The 24,348-nt window shown below is 45.2% G+C and overlaps 1 protein-coding gene across 2 annotated transcripts in view; it reads left to right on the top strand.

Moving 5' to 3' along the window:
- The window catches only part of LOC115151538 (lysine-specific demethylase 4B), an 85,049-nt gene extending 61,193 nt beyond the window's left edge, over positions 1-23,856 (top strand). For both annotated transcript variants that reach the window (XM_029695562.1, XM_029695561.1), the window contains exons 15-22: positions 1,610-1,689; positions 2,098-2,153; positions 2,416-2,524; positions 6,539-6,724; positions 13,379-13,549; positions 14,034-14,153; positions 21,191-21,283; positions 22,135-23,856. In XM_029695562.1, the coding sequence (XP_029551422.1) occupies positions 1,610-1,689; positions 2,098-2,153; positions 2,416-2,524; positions 6,539-6,724; positions 13,379-13,549; positions 14,034-14,153; positions 21,191-21,283; positions 22,135-22,623 (1,304 nt within the window). In that variant the 3' untranslated portion in view covers positions 22,624-23,856. The remainder of the gene's footprint in view (positions 1-1,609; positions 1,690-2,097; positions 2,154-2,415; positions 2,525-6,538; positions 6,725-13,378; positions 13,550-14,033; positions 14,154-21,190; positions 21,284-22,134) is intronic.
- Positions 23,857-24,348: the final 492 nt, after the last annotated feature.

The raw sequence follows: 24,348 nt of genomic DNA, 5'->3' as shown, positions 1-24,348 counted from the left end.
TCACCCCCCCACTCTCTCCTCTCACCCCCCCCCCACTCTCTCCTCTCACCCCCCCCCACTCTCCTCTCACCCCCCCACTCTCTCCTCTCACCCCCCCCCACTCTCTCCTCTCACCCCCCCACTCTCTCCTCTCACCCCCCACCTCTCCTCTCACCCCCCCCTCTCTCCTCTCACCCCCCCACTCTCTCCTCTCACCCCCCCCACTCTCTCCTCTCACCCCCCCACTCTCTCCTCTCACCCCCCACTCTCTCCTCTCACCCCCCCACTCTCTCCTCTCACCCCCACTCCTCCCCCCCCCACTCTCTCCTCTCACCCCCCCACTCTCTCCTCTCACCACCCCCCCACTCTCTCCTCTCACCCCCCCCCACTCTCTCCTCTCACCCCCCCCACTCTCTCCTCTCACCCCCCCACTCTCTCCTCTCACCCCCCCACTCTCTCCTCTCACCCCCCCACTCTCTCCTCTCACCCCCCCCACTCTCTCCTCTCACCCCCCCCCCACTCTCTCCTCTCACCCCCCCACTCTCTCCTCTCACCCCCCCCACTCTCTCCTCTCACCCCCCCCACTCTCTCCTCTCACCCCCCCCACTCTCTCCTCTCACCCCCCCCACTCTCTCCTCTCACCCCCCACTCCTCCTCTCACCCCCCCACTCTCTCCTCTCACCCCCCCCCCACTCTCTCCTCTCACCCCCCCACTCTCTCCTCTCACCCCCCCCCTCTCTCCTCTCACCCCCCCCCACTCTCTCCTCTCACCCCCCCCACTCTCTCCTCTCACCCCCCCACTCTCTCCTCTCACCCCCCACTCTCTCCTCTCACCCCCCCACTCTCTCCTCTCACCCCCCACTCTCTCCTCTCACCCCCCCACTCTCTCCTCTCACCCCCCACTCTCTCCTCTCACCCCCCCCACTCTCTCCTCTCACCCCCCACTCTCTCCTCTCACCCCCCACTCTCCCTCTCACCCCCCCACTCTCTCCTCTCACCCCCCCACTCTCTCCTCTCACCCCCCCAACTCTCTCCTCTCACCCCCCAACTCTCTCCTCTCACCCCCCCCCACTCTCTCCTCTCACCCCCCCCCACTCTCTCCTCTCACCCCCCCACTCTCTCCTCTCACCCCCCACTCTCTCCTCTCACCCCCCACTCTCTCCTCTCACCCCCCCCACTCTCTCCTCTCACCTTCCCCCAACTCTCTCCTGTCTTCCTGGGCCATTAGTGGGTGTGGTGTAAATGCTATGGGGTAAAAGGCTATGAAATAAATAATATATTTTGGTGCAGAACAACCAATGACATGTAGATGTGAGGATTTTTAAGAAGATATTTTTGTACGAGAATGAGGATGTGCTTTCATTAATGGAGTTCTTTGCCCATGGCTCAGTAGACTCAGTAACACTGAGCGTGGAAGGCAGACCAGAAGATTTATTTCATCTGTTGATTTATCTTCTTTCTCTTGTTCTTAACTGACTTGCCTAGTTAAAAAGTTACATTCTCCCTCTCTCTCCTCTCCCTCTCTCCTCTCTCTTTCTTCTGTCTTCTCTCTTTCTTCTCTCTCGCTCTGTCTCTTTTCTCTCTCTCTTCTCACTCGCTCTCTCTCTGTCTATCCTCTCTCTCTCCCTAGCTTGTTATGGTGTTAGTCTGGACACGGTACACAATCAGTCCTGGATGTGTTCGCGATGTACAGCGCTCGCCTGGACGGCGGTAAGTCCCTCACTCAACACTAACCCTAACCCTAACCCACCTGAAACAAGTTCCTACAGACGGAAACCGCTGGGCTTCTCTATTGACCATCTATTCATTTATAACATTTTGGAAACGTATATGTGGGAACATCGGTCACTCTGAAACAGTACGTCCTTTCGTCTGTGATTGGTCAACAGTAGGGACCTTCCCTTAAAAACGAGGAAAAAGCAGCACTAGTACGGTTTGTCCATTTTGAGACTCTGTAGCCAGTACACACTTCCTCAGTCAGAATCAATCTAAAATAACTCAAGTCTGTGTCATTCATTTTGACGTTTTGGCTGAGGATATCTTAAGTCCCACATTTTGTGAACCCTCCCTGGTCTGTGCCCACTACCTACCTACATCCTAACCTCTGTGTTCCCACAGGACTGTTGTCTGTGTAACTTACGAGGAGGCGCTCTGAAGATGACCACAGACAACCGGTCAGTGGCCTTTCCTACCTTCTTAATACCACTGGAATACCGCTATATTACTTATGACATTCACTGTGTGTGGTGTTGTCACCATACCAGTATCATAGTGTGTAGCTCAGAAATCAACACGAGACTCTGGGTGACACTGGGACTATTTCCCCCGTAAAATTCTATCATCGTCATGGCCCTACTTGATACTGGCATCGTGACCCTAGGTTTTGTGAACAGTCAGGGGCGCACGTCGATTTGTGTGTCCTCTCCTCTCTACCAGGTGGGTCCATGTGATCTGTGCCATCGCCGTGGCGGAGGCTCGCTTCGTCAACGCCATCGCAAGGGAGCCGGTGGACATCAGCGCCATCCCCGATAGCAGGAAGAGTCTGGTGAGTGGAGAGGGAGGGAGACAAACTCCCTGGGTCATGTTCATTACATACCAAACAGAAGACAAAATAACTCATACTGAGGGACTACCCGGAGTTGTCCAATAAGAAACACACTTATTTAGTTTTTTGTGAATCTTTTTAAATTGTTTCCCTAATGAACAGCGCCATGCTCCATTTTGTTTGTGTTGTGTTTTATATTGTCGACGCGTTAACACAGTCATTTCAGCCAGACACACAAACCTTTTGACCTCCCTTGTATTGAGGAGCCTCAAAATGCCGGCCAGGAGGCTGGATTGGCTAGGATTAGGCCTATTCGCCCCCTAACATGCCCCCTAACATGCACCTAAACTGTAACTACTCTCCCTGGTATCACAATCTTTCCATCACATGCTTACCTCTTTTCTCCCACTCCCATATCTCATTCTCACTCCTCTTTCTCTCTCACTGTCTCACTTTCCTTGGTGGTCACTTCTCTCGCTCTCTCTATGACACATTCAATTCGTTTTTTAATGGCGTAGAATGCCCTCAGTGCATCTCTCTCAGTTCATTCACTGACTCATTTAGGTATCCAATTGAGTTTCTTTTTAAACCTAACTAATTGTAGTGTGTGCAGTACTCTATATATTTTGTACCAATTGAGAACTTTGGTCTAATTCCCTGAGATCTGGATCTTCTCTGGAAAATCATTGTTTTAGTCTTTTTGGGGTTTATGGCCAGGGCCCAGGTCTGGCAGTACTGCTCTAGCAGGTCCAGGCTCTGCTGTAGGCCATGTGCTGTGGGGGTTTACTGCCATGGCCCAGGTCTGGCAGTACTGCTCTAGCAGGTCCAGGCTCTGCTGTAGGCCATGTGCTGTGGGGGTTTACTGCCATGGCCCAGGTCTGGCAGTACTGCTCTAGCAGGTCCAGGCTCTGCTGTAGGCCATGTGCTGTGGGGGTTTACTGCCATGGCCCAGGTCTGGCAGTACTGCTCTAGCAGGTCCAGGCTCTGCTGTAGGCCATGTGCTGTGGGTGACAGCAGGCACAGGTTATCTGCGAAGAGCAGACATTTAACCTCTGAATTGTGAAGACTAACACCAGGGGCTGAGGATTTTTCTAGAAAAGTGGCCAATTCGTTGATGTAAATATTGAAGAGTGCAGGGCTCAGATTGCAACCCTGGTGAACGGTTGCTGCATGTATTGTCACTATACATTGATACACTTAGGTTGGAGTCATTAAAACTAATTTTTCAACCACTCCACAAATTTCTTGTTAACAAACTATAGTTTTGGCAAGTCGGTTAGGACATCTACTTTGTGCATGACACAATACATTTTTCCAACAATTGTTTACAGATTATTTCACTTATAATTCACTGTATCACAATTCCAGTGGGTCAGAAGTTTACATACAGTAAGTTGACTGTGCCTTTAAACAGCTTGGAAAATTCCAGAAAATAATGTCATGGCTTTAGAAGCTTCTGATAGGCTAATTGACATCATGGATGTATTTCAAGGCCTACCTTCAAACTCAGTGCCTCTTTGCTTGACATCATGGGGAAAATACAAAAAAAGTCTGGTTCATCCTTGGTACCACGTTCATCTGTACAAACAATAGTACGCAAGTATAAACACCATGGGACCACGCAGCCGTCATACCACTCAGGAAGGAGATGCGTTCTGTCTCTTAGAGATGAACGTACTTTGATTGGAAAAGTGCAAATCAATTCCATAACAACAGCAAAGGACCTTGTGAAGATGCTGGCGGAAACAGGTACAAAAGTATCTATATCCACAGTAAAACGAGTCCTATATCGACATAACCTGAAAGTCCGCTCAGCAAGGAAGAAGCCACTGCTCCAAAACCACCATAGATAAAGCCAGACTACTGTTTGCAACTGCACATGGGGACAAAGATCATACTTTTTGGGTACATGTCCTCTGGTCTGATTAAACAAAAATAGAACTGTTTGGCCATAATGACCATCGCTGGTTATGTTTGGAGGAAAAAGGGGGACGCTTGCAAGCCGAAGAACACCATCCCAACCGTGAAGCACAGGGGTGGCAGCATCATGTTGTGGGGGTGCTTTGCTGCAGGAGGGACTGGTGCACTTCACAAAATAAATGGCATCATGAGGCAGGAAAATTGTGGATATATTGACGCAAGATCAGTCAGGAAGTTAAAGCTTGGTCGCAAATGGGTCTTCCGAATGGACAATGACCCCAAGCATACTTCAAAAGTTGTGGCAAAATGCCTTAAGGACAACAAAGTCAAGGTATTGGAGTGACCATCACGAAGCCCTGACCTCAATCTTATGGAAAATTTGTGGGCAGAACTGAAAAACTGTGTGTGAGCAAGGAGTCCTACAAACCTGACTCAGTTACACCAGCTCTGTCAGGAGGAATGGACCAAAATTCACCCAACTTATTGTGGGAAGCTTGTTGAAGGCTTCCTGAAACATTTGACCCAAGTTAAACAATTTAAAGGCAATGCTACCAAATACTAATTGAGTGTATGTAAACTTCTGACCCACTGGGAATGGGATGAAAGAAATAAAAGCTGAAATAAATCATTCTCTACTATTATTCTGACATTTCACATTCTTAAAATAAAGTGGTGATCCTAACTGACCTAAAACAGGGAATTTTTACAAGGATTAGATGTCAGGAATTGTGAAAAACTGAGTTAAATGTATTTGGCTAAGGTGTATGCAAACTTCCGACTTCAACTGTATGATCGGTCGTGCAATGTTTTGGTATAAATCCAATTTGGCTATTACTCAAGACATGGTGTTTCTAAAGACATTTTAGAACTCTTCCATTTATAATACTACTATAATACTTTCCAGCCTACTGTTTACACAAATGCCTCGCTCTCTCATTATCCGTTTCTTGCTCTCTCGCCTGCTCTCGCGCTCATTCTCGCGCTCATTCTCTCCTCTCGCTCGTTCTCTCGTCTGTCTGTCTCCCTGTCCTCTCTCTCACTCACTCCGTTTTCTACCCTCCATCTGTTCTGTCCCTCTCCCTCCTCCTGGATGGATTGTGTGTTTGCGGTCCGAGGAGCAGGAGGACTATGGTGAATAATAGATGCAAAACTGTCTGAATAATCAGGAGTCATTTCTCACTGCGCTAAATGATCTGCATTGATCCTGCTGGCAGGAGGCAATTTCCCATCGCTGCCGCGCTGCTGAACAAACTGCTTTCTTCCCTACTTTTATCCCTCTCCCTCCATCCCTCGCTTAATCCAAATCGACTTCACAGTCAATTGCACAGCCTTTGCAGTGGCATTGTCACACATCTACAAATAATGTCGTAATCTATGAAAGGAAGTGAGGATTGTCTTTTGAATAATTTACATCCACCCGTTGTCAAAGCCGCATTTCCAAAGGCGGTGAAAAACCGTCCCACCCTCTTAATGATTGGATGACTGGGCCTGTCTCTGTGGTACATGTTTTGTCCTAAACCGTTGATATTTGCTTCTATTCAGAAAAGTGATTCAGAGTCTGTCCTCCTTTTTGAAAGTTCTGGGATAAATGGAAGGGTTTAAACTAATTGGAACGCAGCACAAATCCTCAAAGAACACCACGGTACCTTTTTTGTTTTTCCTCTCGAGTAAAATACTCACTATATATCCCAAGTCGAATGGGACACGTTGCGTCGATTCATTCATTAGTGCAGAGACTGGTGAGCACTTCTACTCCAATTTATGCTCCTTAGCTACAAAAAACTTTGGCCCCAACCCTAACATTTTTGAGAATTCTGTCTGCCGCATTTGTTTTAATTTTTTATAAAGTTTACTTTACAATTGAAACATAAAAAGTCAGAGGAAATGTTATGTAATGGCTTTACCCCAGCCGGCAATGTCTGAAGGAAAAAAGGGGGGAAATTAGCAAACAAATAAATAAATGTTTGACGTCCAAAATCCCCCCTACCTACTCCTGAAATGTTTCTCTGACAATAGTGTATAGAAAAGTGATATTGCCTTTAGACACAGACAAATGGTATGTTTTGATTCTACCACACATCTTTGGTGTTGCAGAAGTGTGTGTACTGCCACAAGAACACCAAGCAGATGTGTGGGGCGTGTATCCAGTGTTCCCTCGACAACTGCTCCACCTCCTTCCACGTCACCTGTGCCCACATCGCCGGTGTGCTCATGAAGCCAGCCGATTGGCCCTACGTGGTGTCTGTCACCTGCCACAAGCACAAGAAGACCAATCACAAGGTACAGTAGGGGCACAACATTGTATAATGTTCAGGTATTCTTAGGTTATGCAGAACATGCATGCCTCTCTGGCATGTAGAATGAGAAATAATTCTATCTATTCGCCACATTTCTACATGCAACATTAAACAGCAGCTAAACAATCCTCTGTATGATATCAAGATAAGTATTAACTGCACTGTTACGCTGTATGATTTTCTGATGAAGCCTTCTATCTATGCAATGGCCAGGGGTCTGTACTATGTACAGTGCATTTGGAAAGTATTCAGACCCCTTCCCCTTTTCCACATTTTGTTACGTTACGACCTTATTCTAAAATTGATTAAATGTATTTTCTTTCTCATCGATCTACACACAATACCCCATATTGACGGTGAAAACCATTTTTTAGAAATGTTTGCAAATGTATATAAAAAAATGATAATATTCCCTTATTTACATAATTATTCAGACCCTTTGCTATGAGACTCAACATTGAGATCAGGTCCATCCTGTTTACATTGATTAAACTTGAGATGTTTCTACAACTTGATTGGAGTCCATCTGTGGTAAATTCAATTGATTGGACAAGATTTGGAAAGGCGCATACCTGTCTATATAAGGTCCCAAGGCTGACAGAGCATGTTGGAGCAAAAACCAAGCCATGAGGTCGAAGGAATTGTCAGTTGAGCGCCGAAACAGGATTGTGTCGAGGCACCGATCTTGGGAAGGGTACCAAAACATTTCTGCAATATTGAAGGTCCCCAAGAACACAGTAGTCTCCATCATCCTTAAATGGAAGAAGTTTGGAACCACCAAGGACTCTAACTACAGGGATGCAAACTAGTCACCTTTCGGTGAAAGTTTCTGTTTTGAATCCAAAATAGGTGACCTATGTGATTCGTGTAAATCCGATGGAGGGGGGGGGCTACTAGCTGTAAGTGAATGAGTACTGGCTGTATCCAAGGCTCAGTCAATCGTTCACATAGCAACAGAATGCAGTACTCTGAAGAGAGAAGAGACAACCAATTTGCTTGTTACAGCATCAGCGTCACTCTGGAAAGACAGCAGGAGAGTGGAAAAGCAGTTTGTCAGTTACAGCAGCATGTCCCTTGAACGATAACGAAGAGGTCGGTGAGAAGCCTGACCACGGAGACGGGGGTGAGAGGGTGATGAAGCGTACTTCATGAGCTGTAACCAAACAAATACTGGCATTTGAAAAGTTTGAGGTGAGGGAGAAAGTGTGGTGGAACAAGTATTGTTAGCATTGTTAAATATCTTGCTAGCTGGATCGAATTCTCCGTTAGCTAGCCAGAGAAATGTTGAGCAACATTAGCCAACTTAACAGATCAAATAATTGAGTTTATGGTGTGAAAATTAGCTGGCTAATAAAGTCAGACAAACATCTCTGCAGCACTCCCCCAATCAGGCCTTCATGGTAGAGTGGCCAGATGGAAGCCACTCCTCAGTAAAAGGCACATGACAGCCGCTTGGAGTTTGCCAAAAGGCACCTAAAGGACTCTAAGACCATGAGAAACAAGATTCTCTGGTCTGATGAAACCAAGATTGAACTCTTTGGCCTGAATGCCAAGTGTCACATCTGGAGGAAACCTGGCGCCATCGTGGTGGCTAGGACTGTGGCGGTCACGAAATATCATCAGCTGGTGATTGTCAAGCAAATTACTGTCGTTCTCACGGTAATTGACCATTAATTAACATAAACACATTTAGCATCTCCTGGCTTCCTACAAGCCACTGATGCAGACCTTTGGAACATCTACATTTTAAAAAGTCTACTAAGTCCATGTAATATAGCCTACAACATCACAATAAATCCATTATTTATTTTAGACAGGTCTAAAGAAACATGATATGAAGAAAATGTAGTCTATTTCAGAAGAACAGAATAGCATACTATGTTATGCTATGCCATATGGCTGTAGGCTACACTAGTTCATTGAGCAGATAACATTTGGTTATATTCCGTGGCATTATTTTATAGTAGGAAGAATACAATTGAACAAAGCTGAATTACATAGAAAGGATATTTTCTCCAAACGATTTGAGGGAGTGCTCACATGCGGCTATTCTGTGTTGAGCAGTTAACAAAGAAATAGGTCCTCCTATATGCTTAATTTAAAGTTATTAATGTAACTTTAGTTCTACTAACGTTGGGTTATATGTTTAGATTTGTTATACATTTTAAGGCTGCATGATGCGACTCTAATGAGGATTTGAAAAAAGTTGCTTGAAAAGCATGAGCTTTGCACTTGAAAACGCCTCAAATTTCCCAGCGGCATCCTCTTTGTGTGGCCATAATGCACCCCCAACAAATCCATGCCTTTTGCTGCCAGTGGCCGTTTTTCCCTTCTCCCTGAGTGCTGCGTGCTCAGAAGCACCTCTCACTCACAGGGAAAGATGAACGGCGCAAAGTACAGGGAGATCCTTGATGAAACCTGCTCCAGAGCGCTCAGGACCTCAGACTGGGGCAATGGTTAGCCTTCCAACAGGACAATGACCCTAAACACACAGGCAAGACAATGCAGGAGTGGCTTCGGGACAAGTCTCTGAATGTCCTTGAGTGGCCAGCCAGAGCCCGGACTTGAACCTGATCGAACATCTCTGGAGAGACCTGAAAAAATATTGTGTGTAGATTGATGAGGGGGGAAAACAATGTAATCCCTTTTAGAATAAGGCTGTAACAAAATGAGGAAAAAGTCAAGGGGGTCTGAATACTTTCCGAATGCACTGTATATGTAGCAAAGCTTCTGCAATTCCAACATGAACTCAAATAATAATGTTGAATAAATAAGTTTTGTATTTATTTGACATAAATACGGTATTTTCAAAGCAACGAGTGAAATCTGCAAAGATTCATTCACTTGTGCGATTGAGCTCCTATGACAGTGGCTCCCACTCCATAAGGTTGGGGACGCTAGTGTTCTTCATCATTATCATGCCATGTCTTGGGGTTCTTGTCTAGCAAAGATTCTTGAATCTTTGGTAAATGTACAACTTCGTTCCTTTTTATCTGAGAATTATATTCTGAATTTACAGTGCCTTGCAAAAGTATTGGCGTTTTTCCTATTTTGTTGCATTACAATCTGTAATTTTAAATGGATTACTATTTGGATTTCATGTAATGGACATGCACAAAATTGTCCAAATTGGTGAAGTGAAATGAAAAAAATAACTTGTTTCAAAGAATTCAAAAAAATTTAAAAACGGAAAAGTGGTACATGCATATGTATTCACCCCCTTTGCTATGAAGCCCCTAAATAAGATCTGGTGCAACCAATTACCTTCAGAAGTCACCTAATTAGTTAAATAAAGCCCACCTGTGTGCAATCGAAGTGTCACATGATCTGTCACATGATCTCAGTATATATACACCTGTTCTGAAAGGCCCCAGAGTCTGCAACACCACTAAGCATGGGGCACCACCAAGCAAGTGGCACCATGAAGACCAAGGAGCTCTCCAAACAGGTCAGGGACAAAGTTGTGGAGAAGTACAGATCAGGGTTGGGTTATAAAAAAATATCCAATACTTTGAACATCCCACGGAGCACCATTTTAAATCCATTATTAAAAAATGGAAAGAATATGACACGACAACAAACCTGCCAAGAGCAGGCCGCACACCAAAACTCACGGACCAGGCAAGGAGGGCATTAATCAGAGAGGCAAGAAAGAGACCAAAGATGACCCTGAAGGAGCTGCAAAGCTCCACAGCAGAGATTGGAGTATCTGCCATAGGACCACTTTAAGCCATACACTCCACAGAGCTGGGCTTTACAGAAGAGTGGCCAGAAAAAAGCCATTGCTTGAAGAAAAAAATAAGCACACACGTTTTGTGTTTGCCAAAAGGCTTGTGGGGGACTCCCCAAACATATGGAAGAAGGTACTCTGTTCAGATGAGACTAAAATTGAGCTTTTTGGCCATCAAGGAAAACACTATGTCTGGCGCAAACCCAACACCTCTCATCACCCCGAGAATCTCATCATGCTGTGGGGATGTTTTTCCATCGGCAGGGACTGGGAAACTGTTCAGAATTGAAGGAATGAAGGATGGCGCTAAATACAGCTGGTGGCCAACTACAAGAAACGTCTGACCTCTGTGATTGCCAACAAGGGTTTTGCCACCAAGTACTAAGTCATGTTTTGCAGAGGGGTCAAATACTTATTTCCCTCATTAAACTGCAAATCAATTTATAACATTTTTGACAAGCGTTTTTCTGGATTGTTTTGTTGTTATTCTGTCTCTCACTGTTCAAATGAACCTACCATTAAAATTATAGACATGATAATTTCTTTGTCAGTGGGCAAACGTACAAAATCAGCAGGGGATCAAATACTTTTTTTCCCCCTCACTGTACATACTTACGTACAACATTCAGTACCAGCCAAAAGTTTGGACACAACTACTCTTTCAAGGGTTTTTATTTTTACTATTTTCTACATTTAATATTACATATGGAATCATGTAGTAACCAAAAAAAGTGTTAAACAAATCAAAATATATTTGAGATTCTTCAAAGTAGCCACCCTTTGCCTTGATGAAAGCTTTGTACACTCTTGGTATTCTTTCAACCAGCTTCACCTGGAATGCTTTTCCAGCAGTCTTGAAGGAGTTCCCAAGCTGAGCACGTGTTTGCTGCTTTTCCTTCACTCTGCGGTCCAACTCATCCCAAACCATCTCAATTGAGGTTGGGTGATTGTGGAGGCCAGGTCATCTGATGCAGCGCTCCATCACTCTCCTTCTTGGTCAAATAGCCCTTACACAGCCTGGAGGGGTGTTGGGTCATTGTCTTGTTGAAATAAAAGTGATAGTCCCACTAAGTGCAAACCAGATGGGATGGCGTATCGCTGTGATAGCCATGCTGGTTAAGTTATGCAAGGTGCAAGGTTATGTGTGCCTTGAATTCTAAATAAATACCAGACAGTGTCACCAGCAAACCACCATCACACCTCCTCCTCCATGCTTCACAGTGGGAACCACACATGCAGAGATCATCCTTAATTGGGTTGAGGTCAGGTGATTGTGGAGGTCATCTGGCCTCCACAGATGGCCTGGCCTCCATATGCAGAGATCATCCGTTCATCTACTCTGCGTCTCACAAAGGCACAGCCGTTGGAACCAACAATCTCAAATTTGGACTCATCAGACCAAAGGACAGATTTACACCAGTCTAATGTCCATTGCTCATGTTTCTTGGCCCAAGCAAGTCTCTTCTTATTGGTGTCCTTTAGTAGTGGTTTCTTCGCAACAATTTGACCATGAAGGCCTGATTCACACAGTCTCCTCTGAACAGTTGATGTTGATGTTGATGTGTCTGTTACTTGAACTCTGTGAAGCATTTATTTGGGCTGCAATTTCTGAGGCTGGCAACTCTCATGAACTTATCCTCTGCAGCAGAGGTAACTCTGGGTCTTCCTTTCCTATGGTGGTCCTCATGAGAGCCAGTTTCATCACAGCGCTTGATGGTTTTTGCGACTGCACTTGAAGAAACTTTTACATTTCTTGATATTTTCCGGATTGACTGACCTTCATGTCTTAAAGTAATGATGGAATGATGTTTCTCTTTGCTTATTTGAGCTGTTACTGACAGCTCAAATAAGCTGTTACTGTTACAGGACTTGGTATTTTACCAAATAGGGCTATCTTCTGAATTCCACCTATACCTTGTCATAACATAACTGATTCTCTCAAACGCATTAAGAAGAAAATAAATTCCACAAATTAACTTTTAACAAGGCGCACCGGATAATTGACATGCAATCCAGATGACTACCTCATGAAGCTGGTTGAGAGAACGCCAAGAGTGTGCAAAGATGTCATCAAAGCAAAGGGTGGCTACTTTGAAGAATCTCAAAGATAAAATATATTTTGAGTTGTTTAACACTTTTTTCGTTACTACATGATTCCATATGTGTTGTTATATCTATTTATTCTACAATGTAGAAAATAGAAAGAAATTAAGAAAAACCCTTGAATGGGTAGGTGTGTCCAAACTTTCAACTGGTACTGTATATAATCACACACACACACACACACTGAATACTGAATACTACTACAAACTTTCAACTGGTACTGTATATAATCGAACACTGAATACTACTACAAACTTTCAACTGGTACTGTATATAATCACACACACACACACACACTGAGTGTAAAAAAACATTAAGAACAGCTTCCTAATATTGAGTTGTCCCCCCCTTTTGCCCTCAGAACAGCCTCAATTTGTCAGGGCATGGATTCTACAAGGTGTCAAAAGCGTTCCACAAGGATGGTGGCCCATGTTGGCTCCAATGCTTCCCACAGCTGTCAAGTTGGCACTTAAATATTTTTGTCTGGCCCATTCCCCCTCTGAATGGCACACATACACAATGTCTCAATTGTCTCAAGGCTTAAAAATCCTTCTTTAACATGTCTCCTCTCCTTCATCTACACTGATTTTGAAGTGGATTTAACAAGTGACATCAATAAGGTATCATAGCATTCATGTGGATAATCTTAGTCATGGAAAGAGCAGGAGTTCTTAATGTTTTGTCCACCATGTGCCTTCAAATATATAACACTGTCTTTGAATTACTGCTCTAGCACCATAGAAATAGAATGACAATAGATTAAATTCAAATAGTTTCTATTTTCACACTCGTCTCTCTCTCTAGGCAAGGGCGGGGCCAAGGGGGGAGTTTTCTCTTGGCCAGAAGGTAATTGGTCGGAACATCGATGGCTGGTTCTACCCCTGCACCATCATTGGCATCACCTCACAAACCTTCTACGAGGTCAACTATGATGACGGCTCCTACTGTGACAACATCTTCCCCGAGAACATTGTGGTGAGTCCCTCTCTCTACAGCCTCTCTGTCTGTCTGTCAGCCATCCTCTCTCTCTCTCTGTCTGTCTGTCTGTCAGCCATCCTCTCTCTGTCTCTCTGTCTGCCAGCCTCTCTCTCTCTCTCTCTCTCTCTCTCTCTCTCTGTCTGTCTGTCAGCCAGCCTCTCTACATCTCTGTCTGCCAGCCTCTCTACACCTGTCTGCCAGCCTCTCTCTCTGTCAGCCTTTCTCTACACCTATCTGTCAGTCTCTCTCTACACCTCTCTGTCAGTCTCTGTCAGTCTCTCTCTACACCTCTCTGTCAGTCTCTCTCTACACCTCTCTGTCAGTCTCAGCCATGGTGAGGTGACCATGATATGTGTTGACATAGTGACAACATAATGACAAGTCAAAGCAGTGGCTATAGAATGACATATCTAGTGAATATGTTAGATGCATCAAATCCTAACCTGTTCCTCAAATCAATCACTCCGTTCTCTCCCTCCAGAGTCACGACTGTCTTCGTAACGGCCCCCCAGAGACCGGCGAGCTGATGTTGGTCCACAACATGGAGGGCCAGGCGCTCAACGCCTCCTACGTCAAGGATCACGTGCACAAGTACTTCCAGGTGAGAGTAGCGTTGCCCCCCGTACACTCCCTTCACTCTACCTTGTCAACCAACTAGCCCATTAGCCCCGTGTTCCAGCCCAGCACTAAATCAAATCAAATTGTATTAGTCACATGCGCCAAATACAACAGGTGTAGACCGTACAGTGAAATGCTTACTTACGAGCCCCTAACCAACAGTGCCGTTTAAAAAAAATACGGATAAGAATAAGAGAGAAAAGTAACAAGTAAATAAAGAGCAGCAGTAAAAAATAACAATATATACAGGGGGGTGCCGGTTAGTTGAGGCAGTATGTACATGTAGGTAGAGTTATTACAGTGACTATGCATAGATGACAACAGAGAGTGGCAGTGGTGTGGAGAGGGGGGGGGGGCAATACAAATAGTCTGGGTAGCCATTTGACTAGATGTTCACTAAGGTCAAGTTGATTGGTTGAATCTGGGGATGTTAGTGCCTGCACACCTTGTGTATCTCCTTGTAGATCTGAAAGGACTGGGTATGTAAATGGATTCAAATCAAAGTAGTCTCCACATGAGACTATGTTGGAGGTTTGAAAACATCTCACAGATTTAGGCGATCAGAAAGTTAACAGTGCATATCAGAGGGCTAGGCGCACCCTCCCGCCGATCCAGCATTACTACTCTGGACGGTTCTGACCTAGAATATGTGGACAACTACAATACCTAGGTGTCTGGTTAGACTGTAAACTCTCCTTCCAGACTCACATCAAACATCTCCAATCCAAAGTTAAATCTAGAATTGGCTTCCTATTTCGCAACAAAGCATCCTTCACTCATGCTGCCAAACATACCCTCGTAAAACTGACCATCCTACCGATCCTCGACTTCGGCGATGTCATTTACAAAATAGCCTCCAACAATCTACTCAGCAAACTGGATGCAGTCTATCACAGTGCCATCCGTTTTGTCACCAAAGCCCCATATACTACCCACCACTGCAACCTGTATGGTCTCATTGGCTGGACCTCACTACATATCCGTTGCCAAACCCACTGGCTCCAGGTCATCTATAAGTCTTTGCTAGGTAAAGCCCCGCCTTATTTTAGCTCACTGGTCACCATAGCAACACCCACCCGTAGCACGCGCTCCAGCAGGTATATTTCACTGGTCATCCCTAAAGCCAACACCTCTTTGGCCGCCTTTCCTTCCGGTTCTCTGCTGCCAAAGACAAAATCACTGAAGCTGGAGTCTTATATCTCCCTCACTAACTTTAAGCATCAGCTGTCAGGGCAGCTTACCGATCACTGTACCTGTACACAGCCCATCTGCAAATAGCACACCCAACTACCTCATCCCCATATTAATACTTACCCTCTTGCTCTTTTGCACCCCAGTATCTCTACTTGCACATCATCATCTGCACATCTATCACTCCAGTGTTAATGCTAAATTGTAATTATTTCGCCTCCATGGCCTATTTATTGCCTACCTCTCTACTCTTCTACATTTGCACACACTGTACATAGATTTTTCTATTTTTCTTTTGTGTTATTGACTGTACGTTTGTTTCTGTGTAACTGTGTTGTTTTTTGTCGCACTGCTTTGCTCTGTCTTGGCCAGGTTGCAGTTGTAAATGAGAACTTGTTCTCAACTAGCTTACCTGGTTAACCTCTCTGGGCAAGGTGGGACGTGACTGTCCCACACTATTCAACAGCCAGTGAAATAGCATGGCGCGAAGTACAAAACAGCAAAAATATCCTAATTTCAATTTCTCAAACATACGACTATTTTACACCATTTTAAAGATACACTTCTCGTTAATCTAACCACATTGTCCGATTTCAAAAAGGCTTTACAGCGAAAGCAAAACATTAGATTATGTTAGGAGAGTACATAGACAAAAATAACCACACAGCCATTTTCCAAGCAAGGAGATATGTCACAAAAACCCAAAACACAGCTAAATGAAGCACTAACCTTTGACGATATTCATCAGATGACACTCCTAGGACATTATGTTACACAATACATATATGTTTTGTTCGATAAAGTTCATATTTATATCCAAAAACAGCATTTTACATTGGCGCGTGATGTTCAGAAAATGTATTCCCACCAAAACATCCGGTGAATGAGCACATCAATTTACAAAAATACTCATCATAAACGTTGATAAAATTTATAACAGTTATTGAAAGAATTATAGATATACTTCTCCTTAATGCAACCGCTGTGTCAGATTTTAAATCAGCTTACCGTTCTTAGAAGCATGTCAAATGTTGTTTACGATCAATCTTTATGGTATTTTTTACGTAAAAATGCGATAATATTCAAACCGGACAATAGCGTATTCATTCCAGAACAAAAAAAAGAAGGAAAGGTGCGCTCGTGGGATCTCGCATCACCAATCCCTTTGTCCCCAGGCAGTCCACTCATTGACTGAGCTCCTATTCTCTGCCCGGTAACAGGACAACGATGAAAAAACTTTCTGAAGGCTTTTGACGGCCAATGGAAGCCTTAGGAAGTGCAACGTGACCCCACAGACACTGTAGTTTCAATAGGGATTAGAAAGAACTACAATTATCAGATCTCCCACTTCCTGGTTGGATATTTCTCAGGTTTTTGCCTGCCATATGAGTTCTGTTATACTCACAGACACCATTCAAACCGTTTTAGAAACTTCAGAGTGTTTTCTATCCAAATCTACTAATAATATGCATATTTCTGGGCCAGAGTAGTAACCAGTTTAATTTGGGTACGTTTTTCATCCAGCCGTGAAAATACTGCCCCCTACACTTTAAGAAGTTAAATAAAGGTGAAATATATATATATATATATATATATATAATTTTTTTTTTTTTTTATATATAAATAAAAAAGGTGGTGCCACTGTATATTTTCATTAAATATTCTAGGATGCATGGATAGGTTAAGAACTATTTATTTCCCTTAAAATGTCCTTATGACAACTTCAGGTAGTCTTTCTAATGGCCCAATCCATCTACATTGAACCCCCAGCCCTGCACCAAGTTGGTTCTACAGCTGAAGCTTTTTTTACACCACAACTTAGATTACTTTGACTTTCCAGCACAGTGTTTATCTCAATGTTTCCAGCACAGTGTTTATCTCAATGTTTCCAGCACAGTGTTTACCTGAATGTTTCCAGCACAGTGTTTATCTCAATGTTTCCAGCACAGTGTTTACCTGAATGTTTCCAGCACAGTGTTTATCTCAATGTTTCCAGCACAGTGTTTACCTGAATGTTTCCAGCATAGTGTGAACCTGAGTGTTTCCAGCACAGTGCTTACCTGAATGTTTCCAGCACAGTGCTTACCTGAGTGTTTATCTGAAAATGATGGCGCTCTTGTAGATTATGGCAGAGTATCTTACTGCAGCGGACATTCAAAAGTAGTCGAGAGTGTTAGCATTGGAGGTGCGTGTGGAGAATTTATGGTGCGACGCGCAGAGTGCTTACGAGGTATAAAGCTTAGAGGAGAGGTCCCTGGTACTGGAGGAACACAACTCCTCTGAACACACATGATGTGTACACACACACACACACACACACAGAGCCTTGTGAGCTCTTCCACACTCTCAGCCTGGGCGATGCGTGATATGACAAGACAAATGGCACACACCCACATACACTACATGGTTCGTCCAACATCTCATTCTAAAATCATGGGCATTAATATGAAGTTGGTCCCCCCCTTTGCTGCTATAACAGCCTCCACTCTTCTGGGAAGGCTTTCCACTAGATGTGGTAACATTGCTGCGGGGACTTGCTTCTATTCAGCCACAAGAGCATTAGTGAGTTCAGGCAACTGATGTTGGGCGATTAGGCGTCTCACAGTCAGTGTTCAGTGGGTTTGAGGTCAGGGCTCTGTGCAGGCCAGTTCTTCCACACTGATCTCGACAAACCATTTCTGTATGGACCTCGCTCTGTGCACGGGGGCATTGTCAAGCTGAAACAGGAAAGCGCCTTCCCTAAACTGTTGCCACAAAAATAGAAGCACAGAATTGTCTAGAATGTCATTGTATGCTGTAACATTAATATTTCCCTACACTGGAGCTAAGGGGCCCGAACCATGAACAACATCCCCAGACCATTATTCCTCCTCCACCAAACTTTACAGTTGGCACTATGCATTAGGGCAGGTAGCGTTCTCCTAACATCAGCCAAACCCAGATTAGATTGTCCAATGGCCAGATGGTGAAGCGTGATTCACCACTCCACCATGCGCAATGCCAAGCGTCAGCTAATCTTAGACTTGTGTGCTGCTGCTCGGCCATGGAAACCCATTTCCTGACAAAGTTATTGTGCTGAGGTTTCTTCCGGTGGCAGTTTAAATCTCGTTAGTGAGTGTTGCAGCCGAGGACAGGCAATTATACGCTACGCACTTCAGCACTCGTCTGTCCAATTCTGTGAGCTTAAGTGGCCTACCACTTCCCGGCTGAGCCTTTGTTTCTCCTAGACATTTCCACTTCACAATAAATCTAACAGTTGTATCACAATAATATCTCTTACAGTTGACCGGGGCAGAAATTTGACAAACTGACTTGTTGTAAAGTTGGCATCCTATGACGGTGCCATGTTGAAAGTCACTGAGCTCTTCAGTCAGGCCACTCTACTGCCAATGTTTGACTATGGAGATTGCATGGCTGTGTGCTCGATTTTATACACCTGTTAACAACGGATGTGGCTGAAATAGCCGAATCTACATACTTTTGGCCATGTAGTGTACTACTCTGGTTTAGGATCACACAGACCATCAATGTATTTTTTATTTAACTAGGCAAGTCAGTTAAGAACAAATTCTTATTTACAATGATGGCCTACACCGGCCAAACCTGGACGACACTGGGCCAATTGTGCGCCGCCCTATGGGACTCCCAATCACAGCCGGTTGTGATACAGCCTGGATTTGAACCAGGGTGTCTGTAGTGACGCGTCTCGCACTGAGATGCAGTGTCTTTGACAACTGCGCCACTCGGGAGCCTAAATCAGTGTGTTGCTCTGACTGGATGTAGTATGCATGTGACTATATGGTTATGCCTCTGTGTGTATGTGTTTCTAATCACAGTATGGGACTGGGGAGGAGGGTGTGTGTGTGTGTGTGTGTGTGTGTGTGTGTGTGTGTGTGTGCGCTAATCTCAGAGTTTCACTGTGCTTATATGTGTTGTCTCTCTTTCTCCATCGCTCTCTCTCTCCCACTCTCTCTCATGCTAATGATGCTGGCTAATCACCTACAGTGAGGAGAAAAAGTATTTGATCCCCTGCTGATTTTGTACGTTTGCCCACTGACAAAGAAATGATCAGTGTGTAATTTTAATGGTAGGTTTATTTAAACAGTGAGAGACAGAATAACAACAAAAAAATCCAGAAAAACGCATGTCAAAAATGTTATAAAGTGATTTGCATCTTAATGAGGGAAATAAGTATTTGACCCCCTCTCAATCAGAAAGATTTCTGGCTCCCAGGTGTCTTTTATACAGGTAACGAGCTGTGATTAGACGCACACTCTTAAACGGAGTGCTCCTAATCTCAGCTTGTTACCTGTATAAAAGACACCTGTCCACAGAAGAAATCAATCAATCAGATTCCAAACTCTCCACCATGGCCAAGTCCAAAGAGCTCTCCAAGGATGTCAGGGACAAGATTGTATACTTACACAAGGCTGGAATAAGCTACAAGACCATCGCCAAGCAGCTTGGTGAGAAGGTGACAACAGTTGGTGCGATTATTCGCAAATGGAAGAAACACAAAAGAACTGTCAATCTCCCTCGGCCTGGGGCTCCATGCAAGATCTCACCTCGTGGAGTTGCAATGATTATGAGAACGGTAAGGAATCAGCCCAGAACTACACGGGAGGATCTTGTCAATGATCTCAAGGCAGCTGGGACCATAGTCACCAAGAAAACAATTGGTAACACACTACGCCGTGAAGGACTGAAATCCTGCAGCGCCCGCAAGGTCCCCCTGCTCAAGAAAGCACATATACATGCCCGTCTGAAGTTTGCCAATGAACATCTGAATGATTCAGTGGACAACAGGGAGAAAGTGCTGTGGTCAGATGAGACAAAAATGGAGCTCTTTGGCATCAACTCAACTCGTCGTGTTTGGAGGAGGAGGAATGCTGCCTATGACCCCAAGAACACCATCCCCACCGTCAAACATGGAGGTGGAAACATTATGCTTTGGGGGTGTTTTTCTGCTAAGGGGACAGGACAACTTCACCGCATCAAAGGGACAATGGACGGGGCCATGTACCGTCAAATCTTGGGTGAGAACCTCCTTCCCTCAGCCAGGGCATTGAAAATGGGTCGTGGATGGGTATTCCAGCATGACAATGGGACAAAACACACGGCCAAGGCAACAGAGTGGCTCAAGAAGAAGCACATTCAGGTCCTAGAGTGGCCTAGCCAGTCTCCAGACCTTAATCCCATAGAAAATCTGTGGAGGGAGCTGAAGGTTCGAGTTGCCAAACTTCAGCCTCGAAACCTTAATGACTTGGAGAAGATCTGCAAAGAGGAGTGGGACAAAATCCCTCCTGAGATGTGTGCAAACCTGGTGGCCAACTATAAGAAACATCTGACCTCTGTGATTGCCAACAAGGTTTTTGCCACCAAGTACTAAGTCATGTTTTGCAGAGGGGTCAAATACTTATTTCCCTTATTAAAATGCAAATAAATGTATTACATTTCTGACATGCGTTTTTCTGGATATTTTTGTTGTTATTCTGTCTCTCACTGTTCAAATAAACCTACCATTAAAATTATAGACTGATATTTCTTTGTCAGTGCGCAAATGTAGAAAATCAGCAGGGGATCAAATACTTTTTTCCCCCACTGTATCTCTCACACACATTTGTACGCACGACAGAGCCGCAAAACATGGCAGAGCCACACGAGAGTCACACACATCAAGACAACATGGCACAAAGGGTGTCTTCAAATTCCGTTACTGGATTTTGTCCTGACAATCCTGGGCTTTGTTGTTTTTTGTGTTGTTTTGAGTATGACCCTTAATTAACTCTCCCACTCTCTCTTTCCATCTCTCTCTTCTCCCCTTTTCAGGTGGAGTTCCAAGATGAGTCCCAGCTGTTACTGAAGCAAACAGAGATCCATTCGCTGGAGCAGGACCTGCCCAAGAGGGTCTGCACTCGCCTGGTACGAGACCACCTGACTCCCACCCACTAGGGCTGGGGAGAGAGGGAGGGAGGCAGGCAGGGGTGGGCTGGGGAGGGAGGGAGGCTGGGGAGAGAGGGAGGGAGGCAGGCAGGGGTGGGCTGGGGAGGGAGGGAGGGGTGGGCTGAGGAGGGAGGGAGGGAGGCAGGGGAGAGAGGGAGGGAGGGAGGCAGGGGTGGGCTGGGGAGGGAGGCAGGTGTGGGCTGGGGAGGGAGGGAGGGAGGCAGCGGTGGGCTGGGGAGGGAGGCAGCGGTGGGCAGGGGTGGGCTGGGAAGAGAGGGAGAGAGGCAGGGGTGGGCTGGGGATAGAGGCAGGGGTGGGCTGGGGAGAGAGGGAGGGAGGCAGGGGTGGGCTGGGGAGAGAGGGAGGGAGGCAGGGGTGGGCTGGGGAGAGAGGGAGGGAGGCAGGGGGGGGCTGGGGATAGAGGGAGGGAGGCAGGGGTGGGCTGGGGAGAGAGGGAGGGAGGGAGGCAGGGGTGGGCTGGGGAGAGAGGGAGGGAGGCAGGGGTGGGCTGGAGAGAGAGGGAGGGAGGCAGGGGTGGGCTGCGGAGAGAGGGAGGGAGGCAGGGGTGGGCTGGGGTGAGAGGGAGGGAGGCAGGGGTGGGCTGGAGAGAAGAGATTCATCATGTTATTCCACACTACGTTGTGGTGTTGTCAGTCATGGCTGTGTTGAGCCCTTTTCTAAAATGCGTATTTTACGTGATGCTCCTGAAATATCCATCCTTACTGTCTGGTTGTAGGGGTTTGAAGGGTGTAGGAGCTAAACATAGGAGAGAAGTGATCATGTGGATGCCATGCAACTGTTTTGACCATAAACTGTCTCTTCCTGTCTAGGCAATACCAACCCAGGAAGCCCTTCTGTCAGGAGACGAACCACAGGCAGCCAAGAGGCCTCGCCTCCCCGCCCCTCACCCCACACCTCAAGCACCAATGGACCCCGGATGCCAACCCCCAGCTACAGGCCCTGTACCTCACAGTATTACACCTCACACACCCAACCATGCTCCTGGTCCCTCCAACACTGATATCAGCGCCCTTACCCTCACCCAGGCTCTGGCAATACCCATCTCCGAGCCCACCCTCACCCCAATGCCAACTCTCACTGATCCTCTCCCAGCCCCGTCGACCCTAGCCGCCCCTTTGCCGCCCCTCTCCCCAGCCGTGCCCTTCCAGGACCAGGGTGAAGCTTACACAGCCAGGTCCATGCCCTTCCAGGACCAGGGTGAAGCTTACACGCCCAGCTCCAGCTACGTGTCCTACATGGAGACGCTGCTCAATACACACTTCCCCCCTCAGGAAGATGGCCCCGGGCCCCTGTTTTAATGAGACTCACCACTCTGCCGTGGTAGCTAGGCTAACAGGAGCTAAGCTAATGCTAGGAAAGATAATGTAATCTATGCTAAAGGAGGCTAAGTGATAGACAGAAGCATCTGCTACAGAATGCAGATAAAGCACTCCTCAGTTGCATGTATTTTTCTTTTAGGGTGGGTGGGGTGGGTTATAAACACTGCTGTGGTGTGGTTATGGGCTGTTCCTAGAACTGCAGCGGAAGAGAAGGCTTCTTTTCCACTTCTGTGTGTCTCTGCCATTGTGCAAAACGCAAAATGTATAGACATGAATAGACTCAGAAGCATCAACACCATACCTCTTTCTATCCATTTATTTACCCGCTTTTACAGAACGGTGACGTCCGCGGTCTACGTGCGTCAGCTTTTTTGTGTTCATCTATGAAACCAGCAAGAACTATTTTTTAATAGAAGCTATACCAACCGCTTACAATGTAACAACAGAACAGCATATGGACAGAATATTTGTGTACAGTTTCAATAATGTATTTTTGTTTGTGAGAGTCCTGGGAAAAGGGTGGGGATGTATTACAGGGAGGTTGACAAGTATTTAAATGTCTTATTCATATGTTGATATAAAATCCTTGTACAAAGATAAAACATTTTTTGGGGGGATGCCACCATGGTAGTTAGACTTTATTGCAGAACCATTGAATTTTGTGAAGATGTGTTGCAGTAGTTCTGAATGTGTCCCTGTATCGAACAAACCAAACCCATCATGTTCACCACTCACATTTTCCAACTCCAGAACTTCTCTGGCCTTGTTTCGTAGCATTCTTCGTAAAATCAATGTTACTATTCAACGTTGTTTGTTTGTATGACTATTCTATGTTTATTTTGTGAATATTTTAACCTCACGAGGTGATCTGAGAAAATGCTTTGATTATGAAATTATTATCCTTATTTTTGGAGATTTTAGAGGCGTAAATTGAATTTCTACTCTGGTAAACAAAACCTGCATTTTCAAATGGTATGTTAACTATCTTTATAGAGGTGCTATCTTGGATGACTGAGGAAGCATGTTTCTCATACCCCCAGTCACATTATACATAGTGCAAGCCTTGTGTGTGAATCAAATCTGTTCATGTCATACTAGCCATGTCATTCAACTGTTATTACAATAGAATGTCATGACAGATCAATGTTCCTATGTGGAAACAACTGTGAAGAGGCTTTATTTCATAGGAATTAAACTGAGTTGTTATAGCCAGCTTGTGTAGTGTTCCTTTACTTTTGCATGTTTATAACCCATCTCTTATCCCGCTCTCCTCCTCTGTCTGTCCTTGCTCATCCTGCACACCACTCATTCCCTGCAGGCCAATGCGGTTTGAGCTCAGCGGAGGTCTAACTATGGCTGTTACTGCTCCGCTGTTCTCTGGCAACAACACAAGCAGAATCCCAAAGAGGCTCGTGTTTTAAAGGAGGGGGAAAGTGTTCCAAAGCCCATAGGGGGTCAGCATTTATTCTTACTGCCCTTAAGTGTATTTCTCCTCATCTGCCAAGTGTAGTTTGCCGTCGAATTCTCTACCCTTCTCTAAAACTGTGCTCTCATACATTCCCCTTCGTGGTTTTAAAGGAGTGGATTGGTGTGAAGAATATGGTGAAAACTCCCCCCAACCATACTTGTGCACCAATCCAATGCCCTGTGTCTTGACTTACATAAAATGTGGGAAAAAATGTTAGTTCATATTTTGATGCTCTT

This window comes from Salmo trutta, chromosome 17 (genome assembly GCF_901001165.1).
Source record: "Salmo trutta chromosome 17, fSalTru1.1, whole genome shotgun sequence".
Classification (NCBI taxonomy): Eukaryota; Metazoa; Chordata; class Actinopteri; order Salmoniformes; family Salmonidae; genus Salmo; species Salmo trutta.
This window is presented reverse-complemented; position numbering and strand designations above follow the sequence as displayed.